This window comes from Sugiyamaella lignohabitans, chromosome A, assembly GCF_001640025.1.
Source record: "Sugiyamaella lignohabitans strain CBS 10342 chromosome A, complete sequence".
In the NCBI taxonomy this organism is placed as follows: Eukaryota; Fungi; Ascomycota; class Dipodascomycetes; order Dipodascales; family Trichomonascaceae; genus Sugiyamaella; species Sugiyamaella lignohabitans.
The window spans coordinates 994,980-1,016,896 of record NC_031672.1 but is presented as its reverse complement, the minus strand read 5'-3'; the positions used below and the strand labels follow the sequence as shown (position 1 = coordinate 1,016,896).

General features: G+C 47.6%; 6 protein-coding genes across 6 annotated transcripts; 4 read left to right on the top strand and 2 right to left on the bottom strand.

Moving 5' to 3' along the window:
- Window positions 1-7,898: 7,898 nt before the first annotated feature.
- On the top strand, window positions 7,899-9,005 carry GLN1 (glutamate--ammonia ligase; the record flags this gene model as incomplete). Its single annotated transcript, XM_018880228.1, has 1 exon — window positions 7,899-9,005. The coding sequence occupies one exon, from the start codon at window positions 7,899-7,901 to the stop codon at window positions 9,003-9,005; it is 1,107 nt and encodes a 368-aa protein (XP_018734564.1).
- Window positions 9,006-9,735: 730 nt separating this feature from the next.
- OCT1 (Oct1p) lies at window positions 9,736-12,150 on the top strand (the record flags this gene model as incomplete). Its single annotated transcript, XM_018880218.1, has 1 exon — window positions 9,736-12,150. One exon carries the CDS (start codon window positions 9,736-9,738, stop codon window positions 12,148-12,150), a length of 2,415 nt encoding a protein of 804 aa, XP_018734563.1.
- Window positions 12,151-13,738: 1,588 nt separating this feature from the next.
- Window positions 13,739-14,323, bottom strand: ASC1 (guanine nucleotide-binding protein subunit beta; the record flags this gene model as incomplete). Its single annotated transcript, XM_018880207.1, has 1 exon — window positions 13,739-14,323. The coding sequence occupies one exon, from the start codon at window positions 14,321-14,323 to the stop codon at window positions 13,739-13,741; it is 585 nt and encodes a 194-aa protein (XP_018734562.1).
- A 1,421-nt stretch (window positions 14,324-15,744) lies between these two features.
- On the top strand, window positions 15,745-17,985 carry APL2 (Apl2p; the record flags this gene model as incomplete). The annotated part of the gene is made up of 1 exon (XM_018880195.1): window positions 15,745-17,985. The coding sequence occupies one exon, from the start codon at window positions 15,745-15,747 to the stop codon at window positions 17,983-17,985; it is 2,241 nt and encodes a 746-aa protein (XP_018734561.1).
- A 1,196-nt stretch (window positions 17,986-19,181) lies between these two features.
- Window positions 19,182-20,444, bottom strand: AWJ20_318 (uncharacterized protein; the record flags this gene model as incomplete). The annotated part of the gene is made up of 1 exon (XM_018880184.1): window positions 19,182-20,444. The coding sequence occupies one exon, from the start codon at window positions 20,442-20,444 to the stop codon at window positions 19,182-19,184; it is 1,263 nt and encodes a 420-aa protein (XP_018734560.1).
- Window positions 20,445-21,421: 977 nt separating this feature from the next.
- Window positions 21,422-21,913, top strand: AWJ20_317 (carboxypeptidase C; the record flags this gene model as incomplete). Its single annotated transcript, XM_018880173.1, has 1 exon — window positions 21,422-21,913. The coding sequence occupies one exon, from the start codon at window positions 21,422-21,424 to the stop codon at window positions 21,911-21,913; it is 492 nt and encodes a 163-aa protein (XP_018734559.1).
- Window positions 21,914-21,917: the final 4 nt, after the last annotated feature.

The following is a 21,917-nucleotide window of genomic DNA, read 5'->3' as shown; positions in this document are numbered from 1 at the left end:
GGGGGATGTGGGTTATACGTTGGATACGTGCGTGCATGATGTGGGTAGCGGGGTTTCTGGATTGAGATGGTGGTGGTGGTAATCAACGACAGATGAGTTGAGACAGTGGGATTATGCACCAGTAAAAATAGATCAGTTCGAAGATAAACCCCCTCATTGGAACAGATTAGGCAGTTGGGTGTTGACAATAACGCATCGCTAGCGGACCTGCACGACCTAACCGCACCACAACTGCAGCTGTGCATTGTGCGCTAGCGCCTGCCTGCCGGACTCCTGTAATGGGGGGAGTGGGGTTGGCTAATGCTCATTCGTGTGTCGGTCGACGCAGTGGACTGGGGTGCAGCTCCAACTACCACTACCAGGATAGACATTTACTGGAATCAGCGCTGTACAGCAGCGGGTCTTTTTACTCGAACGAGCTAGGCCCACGCTAGTCAAGCCTGACCATGAGCGGGGAGCGGGGGACTGCCTCCGGCGGCTGGGGCTCCGCCCCAGACCCTGGTTGCTCCTCTCGCTTCGCTCGAGTCGGGACGGGGGGATTGGGCTACGAGGGGGTGGAGTCGGGCCAGGTGGGGCACGCCCCACGCTCGACTCGAGCGAAGCGAGAGGAGCAACCAGGGTCTGGGGCGGAGCCCCAGCCGCCGGAGGCACACCCCCAGTCGTACGTTAGTCTTTGTTGGGGTCAGGGGCTGAGGGTCCGAGCGGTGGCTGTGATTGGCTTGCATGGGGGTTTATCTGGCGTCACCCAACCACGCACCCCACATTGTTTATTCTGATGTCTGTTGTGCGGGCTGGTGCCTCCTGTCTGTCTTGTTTGCTGGCTGGCGGTCGCATTCCGGGTGGTCTGGTGACGTCGCTGTCGTTCCCCGCTCCTCATCGCAGAGGCTGCAATGGCGGCTATCAGACAGGCTGCTTCCCGCCGGTCATCGATCCGCAATTGACTGGTGTGCTATTTTCTTACTGGCAATTGACAAGCCCAGAACCGCTGGAATCTCTGGACTTTACCCTGTGACATCCGCACTTCCCCACTGCCGTGCTCGTAAAAATTAGAGTTTGGACCCCTGTGACTCTGTTTCACAGTCTGCGACCTTAAAGCTTAAAACCCATCCCAGCTCTTCTCCACCCCCACGCACATGCGTCCTTTTTTTTTGTGCCAAATCCAGACTCCACCGTTCATCCCCGCGCTATTTCCCCATCCAGCCTGGTCTGTCTAAACAGCCGTTGGCCCGGGCTTAGCTCCTCGCTGGTAGTGGGGTGATGCCTCCGGCGGCTGGGGCTCCGCCCCAGACCCCGTAGCTCCTGCTTCGCAGGAGTTTTTAGGGGGTTGCCAGCGGCGATCCACCCGCTCGGAGACCGCCAGAAGTTTCGACTCGAGCGCAGCGAGAGGGAGCTGTGGGGTCTGGGGCAGAGCCCCAGCAGCCGGAGGCAGTGGCCCCCCTTTCGGTTACGCTTATGCGAGATAATAAAGTGGACAGCAGAGATCGGCCCGATAAGGCAGGGATGACATGGGCTGTTCGGAGGGTGGGAGGCGGTTTTTCGGGTGGTTTGTTGGGCGGTTTGAGTGCTCATGGGGATTTTGTACGTGGATAGGAGAATGGGTTTCTTGTCATGTGGTGGGGTGTTGTTTGGGGGTTTTTGTAGGGAGGTGGAGTTGTAGAAGGGATGCAGGGTCCTGATGCTGTGTGTTGATCGATGCACAGTTGGTTATGTGTGACAAAACAGAGTTCTATCGTTGTAAAATATTGATGGTAGGTTGGAAGGGTACAGAAAGCAACTACACGGTCCTAGCAGCTCCGCGAAGCGGAGCACAACGGGGTCTGGGGCAGCGCCCCAGCCGCCGGAGGCAGAGAGGGGAGTCACAGATCCCTGGAAAGAGCCCAGAAATCAAGAACCAAGAAGAAGAGAGAGTAGAATAGTATTGAGTATTCTTGAATTCCAGGTTTGAGTTCTCTCCCGGGAAAGATTGTCAACGTGTGGCCTGCAGCAGTTCGAAATCTCTGACGTGTTACAAATACCTGGACGGGATCTAAAAGTATTGATTACAGACTTTGAGGTGTCGAAGCTTGAATGCTGTTTTAATGGGTCCTGATTGTGGACGTAGATCATAATTACAAAACTAACTCGTTCCATTAGTAGTGATGAAACGTCGATATTTAAAAGTAAGACAAAAAAACATTCTTGGAAAAATGGTGGATTCGATTTCTTCGTAACTTAAGATATGTTAGACTAGGGCAAATGTTTCGAGGGTCGTCATGCTGCAACTATTTCAAAAGTTTGTTGTTCAGGGGCGTGTAGAGAATCTCAATGCCTTTTAAGTTTAACTTTGAGAGTCCAATTCGAGAGAGTAAAGCCTGTGCTTCCTTGAATTATAGCAGTATAGTATGACATACCACTGGCTCACACTCTCTTTGCTTTTCATCGGATGAACGTGTTCAGACCGGAAAAATTGGCGGTCACCGGTATGAGCCTTCTGAGAGTGATGCATTCCTGGCCAGTTATACACAAGACCTTAGGATTTATCTGACAAAGTTACTTCCATTCTGTCTATGGTCAGTGGTTTAAATCGTCTTAGCTTCACTTCAAATTATCTGGTCATTGGTCCAGGATTCAAATCATAGATACCGACAAATTGATGATTATGGTCTTTTGACGATTTTTATTTTAAAGCGAACAACTGTATTCACCACTTCATTGGTCAGCATATTAACGAGATGTCACCAACTGCTGGCGCAATATCAATTCTAGTCAATACTTAGTTATATAGAGTGCTTGAGAATTTCATCTCATCAATCAAACTATCGCTTGAATCACAATCGGGTACCCAAGATGATAGTATATTGCCATTCTATTTACTGGTAGGTCAATCCTTTCGTTCTTGGCTATTTATGCTACCAAGTATGAGAACCATCATGTTACTATGTACTATTCTCCGGCTCAAGATCGATTCCAGTCAGCCTAATCACTGGTTGTTTATTTTGAGTAACTCAAATGAGTAGAGAGAGATCAAATACATCATCAGAGACAGGGAATTATTCACAATTTAACCTGAGCCTGTACCGGATCCAAGTTAAAGGCTTCCTCTCGACGAACACGTGAAGATATATCGATATCCCCGGTCTCCTGCTTATGCCCTACTTGTGTCCTTGGAGGTTGTCCACCTTACTGAGTAGACGAGGAAACTGAAAGTTCCGGGTAGAGCCATTCAAACCGTGTTTGATGCCAGACCCAACTTATTCTGATAATTTTGCCTCGCAAGTGTGGAGTCTGAAATCCCGAACTATCATAATAGGGGACTAAGCTTGCAAACTCAAAAATCGCACTTGTGCGCCCTGGTTATGGCAGAATTATCAGAGCAAGTCAGTTTATTGAGGTAACAAAGCGTTATGTATCGGAGACAGCAAGCGCAAGCGCTACAGTGAACATTAATGTCCTTGGTCTAAGTTCTATGGAGAGTCTGAGGGGAATTAAAATAGAACGCCAGGGCCCTTAATTCAAGACTGGAGGAGAGAATATGTGTCAGTAACAGCAACTATTCCTAGAACTAAAAGATAAACGAAATACGAGAAGTCAATTGATATGGGAGTCGGTGGTATAGTAAATGGAAACACATATCGATAGGCAAAGGGGATATATGTTCAGTGGGTCCCACCATTTCTGAACTATTAGTTTGTGATTTTATGTCGGTAATTATATTGAATGTTCAGGCTATAGCCTAGTATTAGATTTTCTTGCAATCACCCAGGTAGCCATGCTGTCACAGTTCCTCAGTAGTTCCAATAGCAAACCACTTACATCTGTTCAAAATATTTTTCTTCACGTGCTCCGATCCAGTCACGTCTTTGGCCTTGACTTAACCAACATACAGCCCAAGTTTGGTTTAACAATGTGCCATTGTATTTTGACTGGAATATGAAAACTGGCCAAGTCAATCGAATCTGATTAATCTCTGTAAAGCTTATTATGTGATTCAGTCAAACACTCGAGCCGTAAGATTTTGGGGCCACTCCAGTTCATGGGCCCATATTTCCGACCGACGGCACAAGCTTGAACCCATGCAATGAACTGTCCAGACAGTCAAGTCTGGTAGCTACTCGGTAATCTTACTATCAACTCAATACAATCCTCTCCCCTGTAACTGTAGACTAAAGACGACATGCTGAAAAAGATAACGCTAGCCAATACTTGAATATCATTGCAAAGAAATTGGCTATACAAGAGCCATGCATTCTGCGGAAGTTTGCTAACCGGAATATTTTTCAGGAAGCTCTCTGGTCGTGCCAAGTCAGTTTGAAATATATGTCTTTAATTTGAGCCAGACAAGATTTGTGAGAGAAGACAGATCAAGGAGAACAAACATCATGCATCCAGGATGCGAGATGATACACAACTCAGCGCTATTTGTGCGGTCTTATAAGACGTTTTCAATGCTAGATCGAAAAGAAAGAAAAGACGGTGTTAATGGTATCTCTTCCCTACAGCCTTTATTTACAAGCTATAAATGATAATTATCTAGATCCACCTTGAAAGTAGGGTCTTAATCCCGGTTGTCCTTCTATATGATGGCAGTTGTCTAAGACGTACTTGCAAATACTCTTTAAATAGAAACATTGAGATTGAATATATGGGGATGTTCACTGGAGCCACTCTCTTATAGGTTCTAATATGAGTAATAGCATAATTATATGAATCCTCGTATTTGAAGCTTTGGCTTAAAAATTACTGGGATCTCTAGACTATAGAGTTATCGGAACCAGTGCTCAGAGCGACGGTACTTCCAGCATCTCGAAATACATTTTCCCTTCTGTACTTTCCCAAGGGATCGAGCAAGAGCAACAGACCCGCAACAGACCCCTGGAATTCAGCAGTCTATTGTAAATACTAGGAACCGAACGGGTTTAGAACCAGGGGTAGCATTTCTAACTGGGAGGGAAAGCAAACAAATCAGATTAGATCATCAGTAAACATTTGAGTGGTTCTTCTTTCTTTTCTTTGGTTTCCCCTCTCCCTTCAACGGATAATCCGAGGTAAAATTATAGTTCAGAGATTTATTGATACATACAGAACTACGAAACTAGATATCCCGCTATCTCGCTCACTTACTCCCTAGCGTCCACGCAGTTCACGAATTCAGCAAAGAATCCTTCAACCGACCGTACTCCTCCCACCACTCCCAAAAAACACACCCCGTCCCCGGTCCCAGCAAAACTCCTGCGAAGCAGGAGCCACGGTGTCTGGGGCAGAGCCCCAGCCGCCGGAGGCAGAAACCACATGTCAAAGATCGGCACCGGTATCTGCACGGCCCCAAAAGATAACGAAGATAAGCAGCAGATAAACAAAATAGTGATCCAAGCGCGGACAGGACACGATAGCGACATGATCCGACGACTGGATCACTGGAGCAGCAGATAAGCACCGGCGGTGTCAGACGGACCAATGCTACGCTGCTAATGCATCCACTGGCCGTGACATGGCACTGACCTTGATTGATTGATAGATAAACAAATAGGATAAATTGATAGCCGCCGCTAGAAACAAAGTTTGTTTCAAACCCTCTAACTGAGAGGGGTGTGCATACTAACAACCTGCGTACTGATAAGAGTCAGGCCACTTCACGGGGGGGAGGGGGCCTGCCTCCGGCGGCTGGGGCTCTGCCCCAGACCCCGTGGCTCCTGCTTCGCAGGAGATTTCGCTGGGACCCCCGACGAAAACGACTCGAGCGGAGCGAGAGGAGCAGCGGGGTCTGGGGCGGAGCCCCAGCCGCCGGAGGCAGACCCCCCCCCTCGTTCTCGAACTGCACGCAGAGTTAGAATTATTAAATGATGCAACGCCATAGGCTGGTGATAAGGCATGTGTTTGTGATCGGTTGGTGGGAGGTTGAAAGCACGGTGCAGCAGCAGCAGCAGATGCAACCGGCAGCAGACAGGTTCGTGAAACTGCGGCCTGGATAGCGTGTATCGCTATAACGAGGCGAGATTCTGCTGCTGGAAGCTCATCGCAGCGACCGACGTCTCGTGAGAGCGAAGCAGCGCGATAAGAGGACAAGCTTAACGCACACAGATAAGACGTGAGGTCCACCGTCACCGTCGCTGCTACCGGTCTCATAGACTCATGACCCTATATCCGCCAGAAAAAACCCAACAGCCCGCCACCACCACATACCACACGACGCCACGAGCTCCCCCATCCCCGTCTCAGCCTCCACTGCCCTTACTGGGGGTTGTAATCGCATCGGTCCGCTGTCGGCGGACAGGCGTGTTCTGTGCCGAAATTAACCTCAGTTCCACCCAGCGATGAGGGGGCATCTCCCCGAAGAGGTGATATCGTCTGTGATGTTGTTGCCGAAACGAGTCCCCAGCGTTATCGTGCTTCCGACACCGGCGGGTGCCGAGGTGGGGGAGGGGGGTCAGCCTGCCTCCGGCGGCTGGGGCTCCGCCCCAGACCCCGCTGCTCCTCTCGCTTCGCTCGAGTCGTTTTCGTCGGGGATGGCCAGCAAAATCTCCTGCGAAGCAGGAGCTACGGGGTCTGGGGCAGCGCCCCAGCCGCCGGAGGCAGGTCCAGATCCCTAGGTACATTTCGTTACATTTGGTTACATTCGCGGTTCGACAGTAATGGTCTCAGATTTGGCGTCGAACTGCGGTAGCGGATGCCAGTCTGAGCAGAAACCATAACCCCCACACCCTGATCTGCCGGCTTGCGTGAGCGGTTTCTCGAAACGGCAGGCGCCGAAAGAAGGTCGTTTGGGCCCAAAGACCTGGCTGGCTGCTGGCTGATCTGGGCCGGACTCTGGCCAAAGCCAGCGAGCCCCTGCGGGCCAGGCTGCGGGCTGACCTCATCGCAGCAACAACTACCGAAAGCCAGCAGCGAAATTAACAAAACCCCATAGCAATCAGCCACAGTTCACATGACTCTCGCAAGCAAATGGCAATGGCAACGCAATGAAAGCTTGTCAGGAGAGCAAAATCTCCCGGTCCGGCTGGCACCCCCAAACCCGACTCGAGCGAAGCGAGAGGAGCCACGGGGTCTGGGGCGAAGCCCCAGCCGCCGGAGGCAAGCCCCCAAGCCACCAGCCCCAGACACCCGTAAGGGCAGTTGGCTGCAGCCAGGGCCACAGTAGCAGTCGTCGCTGGCCAAGCCCCCAAAGTGGCTGTCTGAACAGTCGGTGGTCGTGGTAATGGGAGAGGATTATTTTTAGTAACATTTCTTTTTGTGGGGAGCCTGGCAGGGCAGGGTATGGTCTAAGTGGGCCCTAACCCTTGGGAATAGAGGCAGCAGTTTTGGGGGCAGGACGGGCCAATCATGAGCTGAGCCTCGATAAAACCCCTCCAGGACGAGCGGCCGGTTAATAAAAAAAAGCAAATAAAAGGTAGTTTTAAGACTCATTTTCAGCATCGGTATAGGAATAATTCCCGTGGCCAGACCAAGTGTAGCGGCCCCAACCCCCCAACGTCGGCTTATCACTATAGGCAAACGGGCAGCAGACGACACACGAGAAAGCAGATAGTGGCAGATGAGTTTGCTGATAAAAGCATGACGATTTTCCTATTTTTTTTGACTCTTCTTCTTTTCTTCTTTACAGGCTTTCTAGCGTGCACCCCAAAAACAAACCCCCACACACTCTTTTTTAGAGATTGATATTATCTGACATCTGAACGGATTTCGTTTCTTGTATTCAGATATTTATTTTCTTCTAAAAACAGAACCCAAACAAACAAACAAACCTCCCAGTCTTTTTTAACAGGTTTTAAAAAAAACCTCTATCTTTGACTGCCGGAATAATTTTTTAGTTGATCTTGTCTATCAGCGAAAAAAACAACAAATTCAATTTTTTGTCTTTTTCTTTTTGGTTTTATTCAAATCATTCTTTGTTTTCACATCAGCATTTTCTAACATCATAAAAAATGTCGTCGGCTGTTGTTTCTAACACTGCTACTTTGCAGAAGTATTTGGACCTCCCTCAAAACGGAGCTGTCTTGGCTGAATACATCTGGATCGATGGTACTAATGGTATCCGATCCAAGTGTAAGACTCTTAGCAAGTCTCCCGAGTCGATTGATGACCTTCCTGAATGGAACTTCGACGGTTCTTCTACCGAACAAGCTCCTGGTCATGACTCGGATATTTATTTGCGTCCTGCCGCTATTTTCAAGGACCCTTTTAGAAAGGGTGATAACATCATTGTTCTTGCCGAGTGTTGGAACAACGATGGTACTCCTAACAAGACAAACTACCGTCACGAGTGTGCTAAGCTCATGGAGGCCCACAAGGATTCCAAGATCTGGTTTGGTATTGAACAAGAGTACACTCTTTTCGACCAATACGACAATGTCTATGGCTGGCCCAAGGGTGGTTTCCCCGGTCCTCAAGGTCCTTACTACTGTGGTGTTGGTACTGGTAAGGTTTTCTGCCGTGACATTGTCGAGGCTCATTACCGTGCCTGTTTGTATGCCGGTGTTGACATCTCCGGTATCAATGCCGAGGTCATGCCTTCTCAATGGGAGTTCCAAGTCGGTCCTTGTGAGGGAATCAAGATGGGTGATGAGTTGACTGTTGCCAGATACTTGCTGACCCGTGTTGCCGAGGACTTTGGTGTCAAGATCTCGTTCCACCCCAAGCCTCTTCAAGGAGACTGGAACGGTGCTGGTTGTCACACCAACGTTTCCACCGAGCAAATGAGAAACCCCGGTGGTATGAAGTACATTGAGGAGGCTATTGAGAAGCTTTCCAAGCGTCACAAGGAGCACATTGCCGTGTACGGTGAAGACAACGATCTTCGTCTGACCGGTCGTCACGAGACTGCTTCTGTTGCCAACTTCTCGTCCGGTGTTGCCAACAGAGGTGCCTCTGTGCGTATTCCCCGTTCCGTTGCCAAGGAGGGATTCGGTTACTTCGAGGACCGTCGTCCCGCCTCCAACATCGACCCCTACCTCGTCACCGGTATTATTGCCGAGACCATTCTCGGTTCCATCCCCGAGGCTGACATTGTCAAGCAAGTCCAAAAGGAGTAAGCCCCAGGCTCTCCTGACCTCATCCGCTTTGTCCATTAGATCTCTGTTTTCTGTTTTCTATATAACTTATTAAAGGCATACAGATCCCCCTGTTTTCTATCTATTTTATGTTAATGAACCTCTCTTCGCACACCTCTCTGTTCCCCGCTCTGCCTCCGGCGGCTGGGGCTCCGCCCCAGACCCCGCTGCTCCTCTCGCTTCGCTCGAGTCGGGTGTGGGTGTCCCAGACTGGTGGATTCAGGGGGGTCCAGGTGGTCAGAGAGCTCGCTTCGCGAGCACAACGGGGTCTGGGGCAGCGCCCCAGCCGCCGGAGGCCACGCCCGAACCCCCGTACCCCTCCCCCATGGGGTATATGAGCTCGCGGAGCGAGCACAGCGGGGTCTGGGGCAGCGCCCCAGCCGCCGGAGGCAGGAACACCCCTACGTCGAACTGCAGGGGTAGCGATGCGAGATAGCGAGGACGATGGAGCGTTGATGCGAGCGGTCCGTGGGTTGGCCGGCGGGCTCGTGAACCTCGGTATGGCGATATTTTGAAGTGCGTGGGGTGATATGGCAGTTGGGACTGGGGCTGGGTCTGCCGATCGGTTGATGATCTGATCTGAGGATTGTTAATTCCATGTCGCTTGATCTGGGTGAAAAATCAGCCTATTTTTTTTTGACAACGCTGTTTTCTTGACTGGTTATAGAGGTCGAGGACTGGTGTTTCTGTGGCTGTTGTATCAGGGGTTAGAATGTTGAGGAGCTGGTCGTCAGCGAGAAAGACCCTCCCCCGCTGGTCCGGTGGTTTGGGACACGGGGAGAGTGTGCTCGTCAGACGGATCTCGGGTCTGACAGGGCCTGTGGGTCCTGTGGGTCCTGTGGGGGTCGTAGAGACTCGTTTGGAGGCTCGAAGTGGAAAACCATTTTTGAATGGCGGGTTTGTATTGGGAAATCGACTAAGAAGAGTGGACGGAAGTCGTCAACTGACGACGAAGTCGACGACGGGTTTGGAGAACAGCACTGATCAGAGCATCCGAGATGTGTTTGATTCGGTCGAGTTCTGGAAAAAAGATTTTGCACCTGGCCATACAAATGCTCTTGAACCCACTGGTTTGTTTGAGAACAGATATCTTACCACGCCACAGGGAATGGTAGAGTTCACACAGGAGTCGCTGCGACAGGCTCAGGAACTGACTCTGAAGATTATAAATGCTGGAGACGACCCAGAAGCGCTTCATAATGCGATCCGCAATTTCGATATCTTGAGCGATATCATCTGTAAAGTTATCGATATGGTTGCATTTGTGCGTATTTCGCATCCTAATAAAGAGTTCATCAACGTGGCTCAGGAGTGCCATGAACTCATGTATGATTATATGAATATGCTGAATACCAGCGTGGAGTTACATGATATTCTAGACAAGGTTCTTGGCAATAATGACATTAGAAACGGTCTTTCTAGTGAAGAGATAACTGTGGGAGAAATCCTGCTGGCCGATTTCAAGAAATCAGGAGTCAATTTGGCCCCTCATGATCGAGAAAAGTTTGTTCGGTTATCAAGTAAAGTATCGATTCTTGGCCAGCAGTTTTTGAATAATATTGGCCCTGCAAAGCATCATTTAACATTTTCTAAATCTCAAGTTTGGGGTCTTGATCCTGTCTTGGCTAATAGACTGAGGTCGTTTGGCGGCAGGTTCAAAATCCCTACCTACGGTCCCGTAGCTGATATGGCATTACAAACAATTTCCAATGAAAACACCCGACGGGATATCTGGCTTGCTCAGAGGTCTGCTACTGATGAACAGGTGGGTTTACTTGGCGACTTTCTCACTGCACGAGCTGAACTGGCTAGGATGATGGGCTGTAATAGCTTTGCTGAGTACGAACTTAAAGATAAAATGGCCAAGACACCTGTCAATGTACAACGTTTTTTAGACGAACTAGCTCAACAAACAAATCCTCGAGCTGCCAAGGAACTATTGGATCTCAAAAAACTCAAGAGTGATGAGAAAGCTACTCCGTTGGCTGAAACGTTACTGAAAGCATGGGACAGAGACTACTATGCTGCCAAACACACGCATTCTAAACGGTCCAAGAGTAAATCGTCTGATTTTATATCTGCATATTTCTCATTGGGTACTGTCATGCAGGGACTGTCTCGACTGTTCACGAGAATATACGGCATCTCGTTTGTACCTATTGAGACCAAACCCGGTGAGGTATGGGATGACGAAGTTCGTCGTCTGGATGTGGTTTCTGAAACCGAAGGTAAAATCGGCGTTATCTACTGTGATTTGTTCCAGAGAGATGGAAAATCGCCTCACCCGGCTCATTTCACTGTGCAGTGTTCTCGCGAGATCACTCCTGGCGAGCCTTCATATTACCATCAAGGCAGTTCTGTTATCCGAGACAGCACCAACCGATGCTATCAACTGCCCATTATTGCACTTGTCTGTGATTTTGTCAAGGATCCTGCTCTGTCCAAGTGTCTATTATCGTACAGTGAAGTTCAGACTCTATTTCACGAAATGGGTCATGCCATTCACTCAATGCTCGGTAGGACTAGTTTGCACAATGTATCAGGTACACGGTGTGCCACTGACTTTGTCGAGTTACCATCAGTGTTAATGGAACGGTTTGCTGCCTCACCTGAAGTCATGAAACTGTTTGCACGACACCATCTAACCGACGAGCCACTGCCACTATCAGTATTCAACTGTCAGCTAAGCCTTCAATCACTGTACGATCAAACCGAAACATACCATCAAATCCTCATTTCAATGCTCGACCAACAAGTGCATTCTGAACTAGCAAACACTCCGACATTCGATCCCAACGCCATTTACTATGAACTTGAAAAGTCCCGAGGTCTTTTCGAAGCGCATCCCGACTCGCGATGGCCAGCCCAGTTCGGCCACCTGTTTAGCTACGGAGCAAACTACTACTGCTACCTGTTCGACCGGGCCATTGCCGACCGTATCTGGCAAAAACTGTTCGTCAACGACCCCACCTCCCGCGAAGCCGGCGAACATTTCCGACGCGAAGTCCTCTCCTGGGGCGGAAGCAGAGACCCCTGGCAGTGCGTCTCAGCGGTCCTCCGCGAACCGAGTCTCGCCAACGGCGACGAAACCGCCATGCTCGAGATCGGTCGCTCACTAAAAGCTTAAAAACTCAATTGCATGTTCTACTTTTCTTCACTCATGCCTCCGGCGGCTGGGGCTCCGCCCCAGACCCCCGCTGCTCCTCTCGCTTCGCTCGAGTCGATTTCTGGGGGTGTCAGGCGTTGTGCCTCCGGCGGCTGGGGCTTCGCCCCAGACCCCGCTGCTCCTCTCGCTACGCTCGAGTCGATTTCTGGGGTCCCAGCATCAGCTTCAACGAGAACTGAATCGTTTTCGGGGAGCGAGTCCCAGACACAGATACTCTTCTCGCCATCCCCGATTCGGTTTCTGGAATCTCACTCAGCATCAGCTGCAATGATTCTTGAGACGAGTTCGGGGGTCGCAGAATCAGCTTCAATGAGCTCTGAATCGTTTTCGGGGGGTCAGGAGCATCAGTTTCACCGCCGGGCGCTCGCGAAGCGAGCACAACGGGGTCTGGGGCAGCGCCCCAGCCGCCGGAGGCACAACCCCTGGACCCCCAGCAACCTGTTCAGTGTCTGGGGCGGAGCCCCAGTGGCCGGAGGCACGGGACTCAGGGTACACATGGCAGAGACCTTCTTGTTATTTTACGATTAAAAACAAAACATTATTTTTTTTGTCCAGTTGGGGAGCCCTCTAGCTGGATTGCATGACTTGCCAGACACGGATGACGTTATCGGTGTAACCGGCGAACAAGTTCTGACCATCGGCAGACCATGCAAGGGAGATGACCTCGGGCTCCTTGGACTTGGGTCCGGCAAGGGCAAAGTCGGGCTTGAGCTCGTCAATGAGGTCTCTCTTCTCAAGGTCGTAGATCTTGATGGAAGAAGAGGTGGCAGCACAGAGCCAGTATCTGTTGGGGGAGAAGGTAAGAGCGTGAACCTCGTCACCGGAGGGGAGAGAGTAGAGGTGGGCAGAGCTGTTAAGATCCCAGAGGATGATAGAACCATCCTTGCCACCAGAGGCACACAAAGATCCATCAGGAGAGATGGTGATGGTGGAAACGTAACCGGTGTGACCAACGTTGTCAGCCTTAAGAGAGGTGGTTTGGAGATCCCAGACCTAGATTTCTTGTTAGTTGTTGTTTTTTCCTCCGGCGGCTGGGGCGCTGCCCCAGACCCCATTGTGCTTGCTTCGCGAGCGTTGAAGAACTGTGGATTGGCTTATTTGAACAGACATTGAGGAGAATTGCTGATTATGTCGAATTCTGAGATCTTGGCCAGGTGCAAACTTCAAACTTCTTCTGTTGGTAATGGGATCAGAGATCTTGGTGATATATGTTTATGTCTCATTCGGGATGTGACTCCCGTCTGAAGTAGCAAATATATTTCTAACATCATATCCATACCGTCAGAAAAAGTAATCGTTCGTTCGAATTTCGTGCCATCCTGTATCCAATATCCAATTGTATTTCAAGATCTCTCTGAGCTCTTCATTTTATAACCATTCCGATTGAGTGGTTCATGCTCAAATTCGCCATAATCAACTTCTTTTCCACATAATAAGTTCAGACAATATAATTGGAATCATCTAAAGCCGAGCCTGGTCTTGAACATGTAAATGCGAAAAACATGGTCAAAACCAAAATCAGCTAACGATCCAATACCGAATCCACAGTTCAAAAAATACAATATCTAAATATTGTCGAAATGTTAAAACTTACCTTGACAAGCTTGTCCCAACCAGCAGAGATGATGGTGTGAGACTTGTCGTCAGTAGCAGGAGAGAATCTGACGGTAGAGACCCAGTCGGAGTGAGACTTTTGGCCGTCGTAAGTGTATTTACAGTCACCAATGGTGTTCCAGACCTTGATGGTTCTGTCACGACCAGCAGAAACAATTTGTCTGTTGTCAGGAGAGAAAGAGACCGACAAAACATCACCAGTGTGGCCGACAAATCTTCTGAGGGTGGTTCCGTCATTCAAGTCCCAAAGACGGAGAGTCTTATCCCAAGAAGCAGAGATGGCGTAAGAACCGTCTTGAGAGATGGTGACATCTTGGACAATGTGAGCGTGTCCGTGAAGAGATCTCTTGGGAACACCGTAAGCTTGTTCGTCTCTGGTAAGGTTCCAGATGATAAGGCTCTTATCACGAGAAGCGGAAAGGAGAATATCGGGGTTGCTAGCAGAAGTAGCAAGGGCGGTGACCCAACCGTTGTGGCCCTCAAGGGTTCCACGAAGGACTAAAACTTCGTTTTGACTCATGTTGGATGTGACTATGTGGTGAGAATTGACTTCCTTGGTGAAGAGAAATTCGACTTGAATGTCGGTGTATGCTACTGACTGTTCTCGACTGAAAGAGTGGTTCTTCCTGCCGGGCCCCATGAGTCCAGCTCCACGCGTGAATATCCTGGCATGCCTCCCAGCGTTCATTGCCTTTTTAGGCAATCTGACCCTTTATTCCTGTGACTGTGTCTGGCTGCAGGGACTGGGCCTGGCCAAAATGTTCCTGTTATACATCTCAGGGGGTCGGCTGGGGTTCTGCCCCAGGCCCCGTGGCTCCTCTCGCTGCGCTCGAGTCGTTTCGTCGACGGTCCCAGCCGTTCTTGTGAAGTTGAGGAAGTTCGAGATACATTTTCTGGAGCACGGCCCTGCTTTTGACGTGCGGACTTGATCCCTGGAAGGTTGCTTGTTCTATGATGGGTTCCTGAATCTCAGATTACCGTACCTAATTGCGGAAAGAAAAACAAAATAAACGCTATTAATTTCTTGATTGATCTCAATGAGTGAGAAGAGCTTAAATACCGCCATTCTTAACCTTGACGCAGGGACGCTGATCTTTACGTGTTTGTCACGTGATCTCGCTGAAATAGTGGCTATTGGCTCCTTGGTTTTCGTATAATTTTCATAATTCTGGCTGTGGATTATGTCTAAACTCTTGGTTCTATTGATGCTGTGCCTATTTAATGATGTCGAAGTGAGCTATGTTTTATTATGTGCAATATACGTCGTATATATGTTGGATAGAAGCTCTCACTTCACACATTGTAACATTGTTTGGTTCTCTTATCACAAAAATGCAAAAGTTTTAATCTTCCTACTGACTTCGAACTAGAATTAAGGCATTTCGAGTTCTTCGAGAACAATTGAAGTAAGTCTTGGCTGTCAGGTTTTATAGATTTCGAAGTATCGTAGCCGGTGAGTAAGAAGGGGTTGGAAGTCGGTTCTTGCCTAATTCACAACTCCATACCGGACTTCTGACCCCCAAAAGTAGCAGACCCATTCCCCGCGCCCGACTCGAGCGAAGCGAGAGGAGCCACGGGGTCTGGGGCGGAGCCCCAGCCGCCGGAGGCCGACCCCGACCCCCTGATCGACACAGTAGCGCGCTGGCGCGTAGAGATTAAATAGAGGGAGAGAGGATTACCCGGCGTAGATGTTCACCACCGTGTTACAAAACAAACCGGGGCGAGCTAGATGATGCGAGAACTAGCACGGACCCTTATGGAACGAAGTGGACGAGACTGATAAATCTGGACAAACAGCATAGAAAACTAAGTTCGCCACGAGGTAATTGCTCTAGCAACAGATCACGACCAGAGCAGTGGTTCGAAATAGTGTTAATAACGGAAAAAGGAGGAGAAGAGTGACAAAGATAGTAAACAGCCGCTATACAATAACAACAAACAATGTCATTAGAAAAGCGACTTCGTAAGGTGTTCCAGACTCCACGTAAGGGAGAGACATTTGAACTGCGATCAGGACTCGTGTCGCAATATGCTCACGAAAGAAAAGATGCCATTCAACGTACAATTGCTGCTATGACGCTAGGTAAGGACGTGTCGTCTCTATTTCCCGACATTTTGAAGAATTTGGCCACGCATGATTTGGATCAGAAGAAACTTGTTTATTTATATCTTATGAACTATGCCAAATCACACCCTGAGCTGTGTATTTTGGCTGTCAACACATTTGTGCAAGATTCAGAGGACCCCAATCCTCTTGTTCGGGCGCTGGCTATCCGTACTATGGGCTGCATCCGAGTCGATAAAATGGTCGATTACTTAAGCATCCCTCTACGTAAGACTTTACGCGATGATAATCCATATGTTCGTAAAACAGCTGCTATTTGTGTAGCCAAGTTATTTGATTTGAATCCGAATATGGCTATTGAAGAAGGGTTCTTGACGGATCTCCAGTCTTTGGTGGATGATTCAAATCCAATGGTGGTTGCTAATGCAGTATCTGCTCTGTCAGAAATCCAAGAGTCTGCTCCTGAAGTCAAGACTTTTGAAATCAGTCCTGTTACACTAAACAAATTACTGGTAGCCTTAAACGAATGCACAGAATGGGGCCGTATCGCGATTCTTACTGCATTGTCTCAATATGAGACGAGCGATGTAAAGGAAGCTGAACATATTTGTGAAAGAGTTGTTCCTCAATTTCAACATGCCAACCCTAGTGTTGTATTAGCATCTATTAAGGCCGTCATCACTCATTTACCAATCCAATCAACCAACGCACAAAACGTTCTTTTACGCAAAATGAGCTCTCCATTGGTGACGCTCGTGTCTTGTGCACCTGAAGTACAATACGTGGCTTTACGTAATATTCGCATTATCCTGCAAAAGTATCCTCAAATTCTCAGTCGCGAACTTCGGGTGTTTTTCTGCCGTTATAACGACCCCTTATACTTGAAGTTTGAGAAGCTTGAAATTATGGTCAGTTTAGCCAACTCACAAAACGTTGATCAACTGTTGGCTGAATTGAAGGAATATTCTATGGAGGTTGATATGGAGTTTGTTCGACGCGCTATTAAAGCCATTGGTCAATGTGCTGTTAAGATTGAGTCAGCCGCTGAAAAGGCTGTTAATGTTCTGTTAGACCTGTTGGACGATAATAACAAGACCAATAACTACGTCATTCAAGAGGTTGTTATAGAAATCCGAGATATCCTACGTCGATACAAGAATGCATTTGAAGGAGCTATTCCTGTGTTGTGTCAGAACATCGATGATATTGAAGAACCAGAAGCTAGAGCCGCCATGATTTGGATTCTCGGTGAATACGCTCATAAAATCGACAATGCTGGCACGATATTAGAAAATTATGTTAGCACATTCTTAGAAGAAGCGACTCAAGTTCAGCTTCAACTACTCACTGCTTGTGTCAAACTTTACATTAAAAAGCCCAACAGCGGCAATAACTTGATCCATTCAATTCTACAAGATGCAACAACAAAGTCAGATAATGCTGATATTCGTGACAGAGCCTATATTTACTGGAGACTTCTATCCAGTGACGCTTCAGTGTCCAAGGACGTTGTGCTTGCCGATAAACCACCAATCAAAACTACCATTGAAACTATTCCTCCCACCATATTAGATGAGCTGCTAGCAGAACTATCTACATTAGCATCAGTATACCATAAGCCAGCTAGTAGTTTTATGGGTACTGGACAGTTTGGATCTGACGAGGTTCAGAAGAGAGCTATTGAAGAGCAAAGACAACTGGCTAAGGAAGATGCTATTAGCAATATCGACAGCCAAACTGTTGTCAACGGTGAGAACCTGCTTGATCTTGACTTTGATGCTCCTGCATCGGACGCTGCTAGTACCGGTTCTGGTGCTAACAGCGGAGCTCTTGGCGACCTGGGTGATATTTTCTCTAATTCACCATCCCCAACAATATCATCACCAGCCATTGGTGCTACTGCTACCAAGACCAATGGAAACCAAGATATTCTATCATTATTTGGCAGCACCAGCACCCCAGTGCCAGCTGCTCCAGCATCAAGTTCTCTTAATCAGTTGACTGACGGATTCGGAGGACTGAACCTTCAATCACAAACCCAGTCCCAGCCAACGACGCAAGCTTCAAGCCAGACCCAATCCAAGTCTACAAATGAAGATTTGTTAGGATTGTTTTAAGCATTTACCAATACTCACTTCATTAGTTTATTAATCATATATAAAAAGATAGTTTAAAAATATAGAGCTCTCCCCCTACCACGATCAGAAACAGTGATATTAGAACATAAAAACAGAATTACTACCTAAGGTGCAAGATAAGTATTATTAGGATAAAAGGTTGGCGGTGGGTAAATTTGCGTTGAAGATACATCCAGACGAAGCTGGAAACTAGAATTGATTTAGGAACGGGTGGAGCTAGGATCGGGAGATTCGTTGACAGCAGTTATCTCGGGGTCGGGCAAGATAGGAATTGGATCAGCATGATTAACTGTGGTTGAATGACGAATTGAAGAAAAGCCTTCATCGGTACTAGTGACGTCGGTGTCATTAGTCTCCTGACCAGTTTTCCCTCTCATTACAGTATAGGGCTTCAACAAAGCAGGTTTGACATGGACCTTGACCCTGTTCCAGAACGAAGATATCTTTGTCTTAGGCAACGATGACTGAGAAGTATCGATATTGTTGTCTCCAACGTTGACAATAGGATCATTTTGAGAACGATCAGTGGCGACGAAACTGTCACTCAAAACTCCAACTTCTGCTCCGTTGCGTTGATCAGTCTCGTCCATAGAACCACCCGAGCCAGTTACCAGATTTGACTGAGCGCCCGCTTGATTGACTTCTCCTCCAGTATCGACAGAATCGGCAGCAGTTACACCCTCTAAGTTGGTGGAATCATCAACAGGAGGCACGGTGCGAGTGTTATTACTCCAAGCTTTAGAGATAACTGTGACCACACGAGGTGCGAAAACGCCAGAAGTTCTTCTTGATTCGACCATTGAAATGGGGGTCAATTTAAATGCCACAAACAGCACTCACAAAATGACGGTGAAACGAGTGAATAAATGTACTGTTGAGATTGACAGGGATAATAACAGTTGTTACCCCACCACACAACATCCCACCTGTCAGATAAACTTCAATATGTAGTTCCTAATCAGGATATGCCATGTATCACACAAATAGGGTAGTTTCAGGGGTATGCATTAATGCCCCACCATGACGCGATATCTCCTGCGAAGCAGGAGCAACGGGGTCTGGGGCAGAGCCCCAGCCGCCGGAGGCAAACTGGAAATAGCAAAACAAAATTCAATTCAAGTTAAAACAAGAAAACAAAAGAACTAAACAACAAAAAAAAAAGAAAACCACGTTGATTAAACCTCCTGGAAAGATTCGACGCTGGCGGATTGTTTTTCCTGGTGTACTTCGAGCTCATTTCCAGTGCCTTTAATGGGCATATCCGGGATATAGAATCTGAGGTCGACTCTTCCAAGGAGCAGAATAACATTAGCAATGGCTTCAAAAGCTCCGTACCAGATGTAATAAACATAGTTGTGGTAGATCCAAGAGTTCAGTGGGCCAGGGAATCCGCCACGGGGTTTGAGGATGAAAGTGCTAGCAGTTCGGAAAACGATGTTCATTGTCATAATTGCGGAAACAACGATAACGATGAGGACAGCAGTTCTAATGGAGGGCACTCGATTGTTGGGAGAAGACGAATCGTTGCTATAAGGACGACATAGTCCACCTGCAGGAGTCTCTCTCGAAGGGATAATTCGAATAGCCTTGCCCGTGGGACCGTCACGATACAGTGGGATCTGTTCGCCTTTACGTGGGTAATAGGTTAAAGCAGCACTTCTTATCCAAGTGGGTTGGACCACAGGAGGAAGATGTGGCACAAGCTTTGCCTTGGGCATTCTTAACATTCGGTGATCAATAGTACCAGGCTTGAAAAAGTATGCCAACTGGACCAAGAATATACCGGAAGTTGCATAGGAAAGATTCAGAACAGCAGCTGCTTGAGTTACTTGATGACAGATACGAAGATGTTTCTCAGTAAGGAAATAAATATTGGGGATTACTTGTCCCACAATAGCCATTGCAACAAGTGGAGCGGAAAAAATGTAGATCAGGATAATGGCGACATTGAAATATTTGGAATTGCCAGTTTCCGGGTGTCTCCAAGTAAATATACGGTGACCAAGAATCATACATAGCACGTTCAAGTATAATGGAGGGAGTTGGCTAAACGTCACAGATGCAATACCCATATTGAAATTTAACAGATCGCTTATCCAGCGCACTCGAAGTGCGAATCCAATCATTCTGAATAGACAATACCACATCAAACCAAACGACATGTAGAAGTTGTGGCCTCTAGATTTATTTTTCACGAAAATGAACAGATGAGCCAGTGCTAATATAGAGTAAACTGCTATGAAAATACCACATGGTGCTTTATCGCTAGGCTGAGGGTAGTCGCCAAAAATACCGGGCATGGCAGAGACTGAAGCATCGATAAGTTGTGGAGTAAGGGCATCAGCCCCGAATTCTTCCTCTGCAAGGGCAATAACCTGTTTCAGACCAGTTCCAGGAACTGCCCATGAAGGAGTAAACAAACTTAATACACTCTCCATTTTGATAGATATAAACGAACTAACTGGTTTTTGACCGTATGTGAAGTCGTAGGAGACAAGATCACACAGGGTTGAAGCGAGACCATTATATAGTCCATTGTCACGAACAATGGGTAGATACAATAGAGAAGCAGAAAGTGACCTGCCCCGCACTGTTACTCGCTTAATGTACCGAAACAGTGAGAGAAGGACCGTTGAACGATGTTCTAAGGCATGTTTAACGCATCAAGTGTGGGGTAACCAGGGGGTTAGATACCCCAAATGGACAACTGGGCGGTATCGTACATATTGCGGGGTAGCCGATTCGGGATTGTAAGCGAACATCTCCTCGGGACATTTACAGAAAATGTATGGGCAAAGAAAGACACAGAGTAGATATCCAAACGGTTTACCTAACGCAAGAGATCGAAATCGAACGATAAAAAAACGGAAGGTGATAACAATGACAGGTTGCTTGACGATCTTACACTATTCCAAGAGCCCGCTTCTGCTAAAGAGGTCAACGGATATTTTATTTCCCAGCTATTATGGGCTATCAGAGGATGAAATCAGCCGATAAGTATTTACTAGACCACTTTAAACCATTAGAAACTACCAGTAAATATATGATATGCAGTGAGCATCTGGGCTTTGTGGCCGTGGGTGGTGGTTAGCGTATTCAGCTCTTCTTTTTGAGATTGAGCGGACGCCAATGTTATTTGTACGAGATCCATCTTCAAACATTCTTTGTCGATGTTATTTAATATATGTAAGATGTGGTACTTGGCCGGCTGACAGACTATGAGCATAGACTAGTAGTATAGAGTTTGCTTATATATAGCCTTGGAAATAAACTTTAATTAAAGTATCATGATGAGATATTGAAAGCATATATGAGTTTAAAAACACCAGTGTCTCAGAGACAGATACGAAGATATCAGATATAAAAGAGTGGGTATGTAGAGTAATAGAGATGATAAATATACGGACTGGAAATGATGAAGACAAGCGTGCTGATATCGTTTATAGTCTGTTGTACGCTTTCGCAAGCTCTTCTGAACAAGCCATTGTTATGGAAGTTGAACTCTAAGGTGATCGATGCCAATCCGGTTAAACTAGTTGCTCGTCAAAACAATCCGTTTGCAGCGCTTATCCAGGGAATTAACAACTTCTTTAGCGGACTGGGGTTCGGTGGTAGCAGTAGTAGCTCTTCTAGTAGCAGCAATGGTTCAAGCACAACGTCGGGATCGGACTACTCGACAGTACCAGCTGGTAACCCCGCATCGCTCGGTGTAGATAGTGTCAAGCAATATTCTGGGTATATTAATGTTGGACCTAGCAATGAAGACCATATGTTTTACTGGTTTTTCGAATCGCGAAACAAACCTCAAACAGATCCCGTGGTGCTATGGTTAACAGGTGGGCCAGGTTGCTCGTCATTGGAAGCATTGTTCTTCGAAAATGGACCTTGTAAGTTGACAAATGTTTAACTAT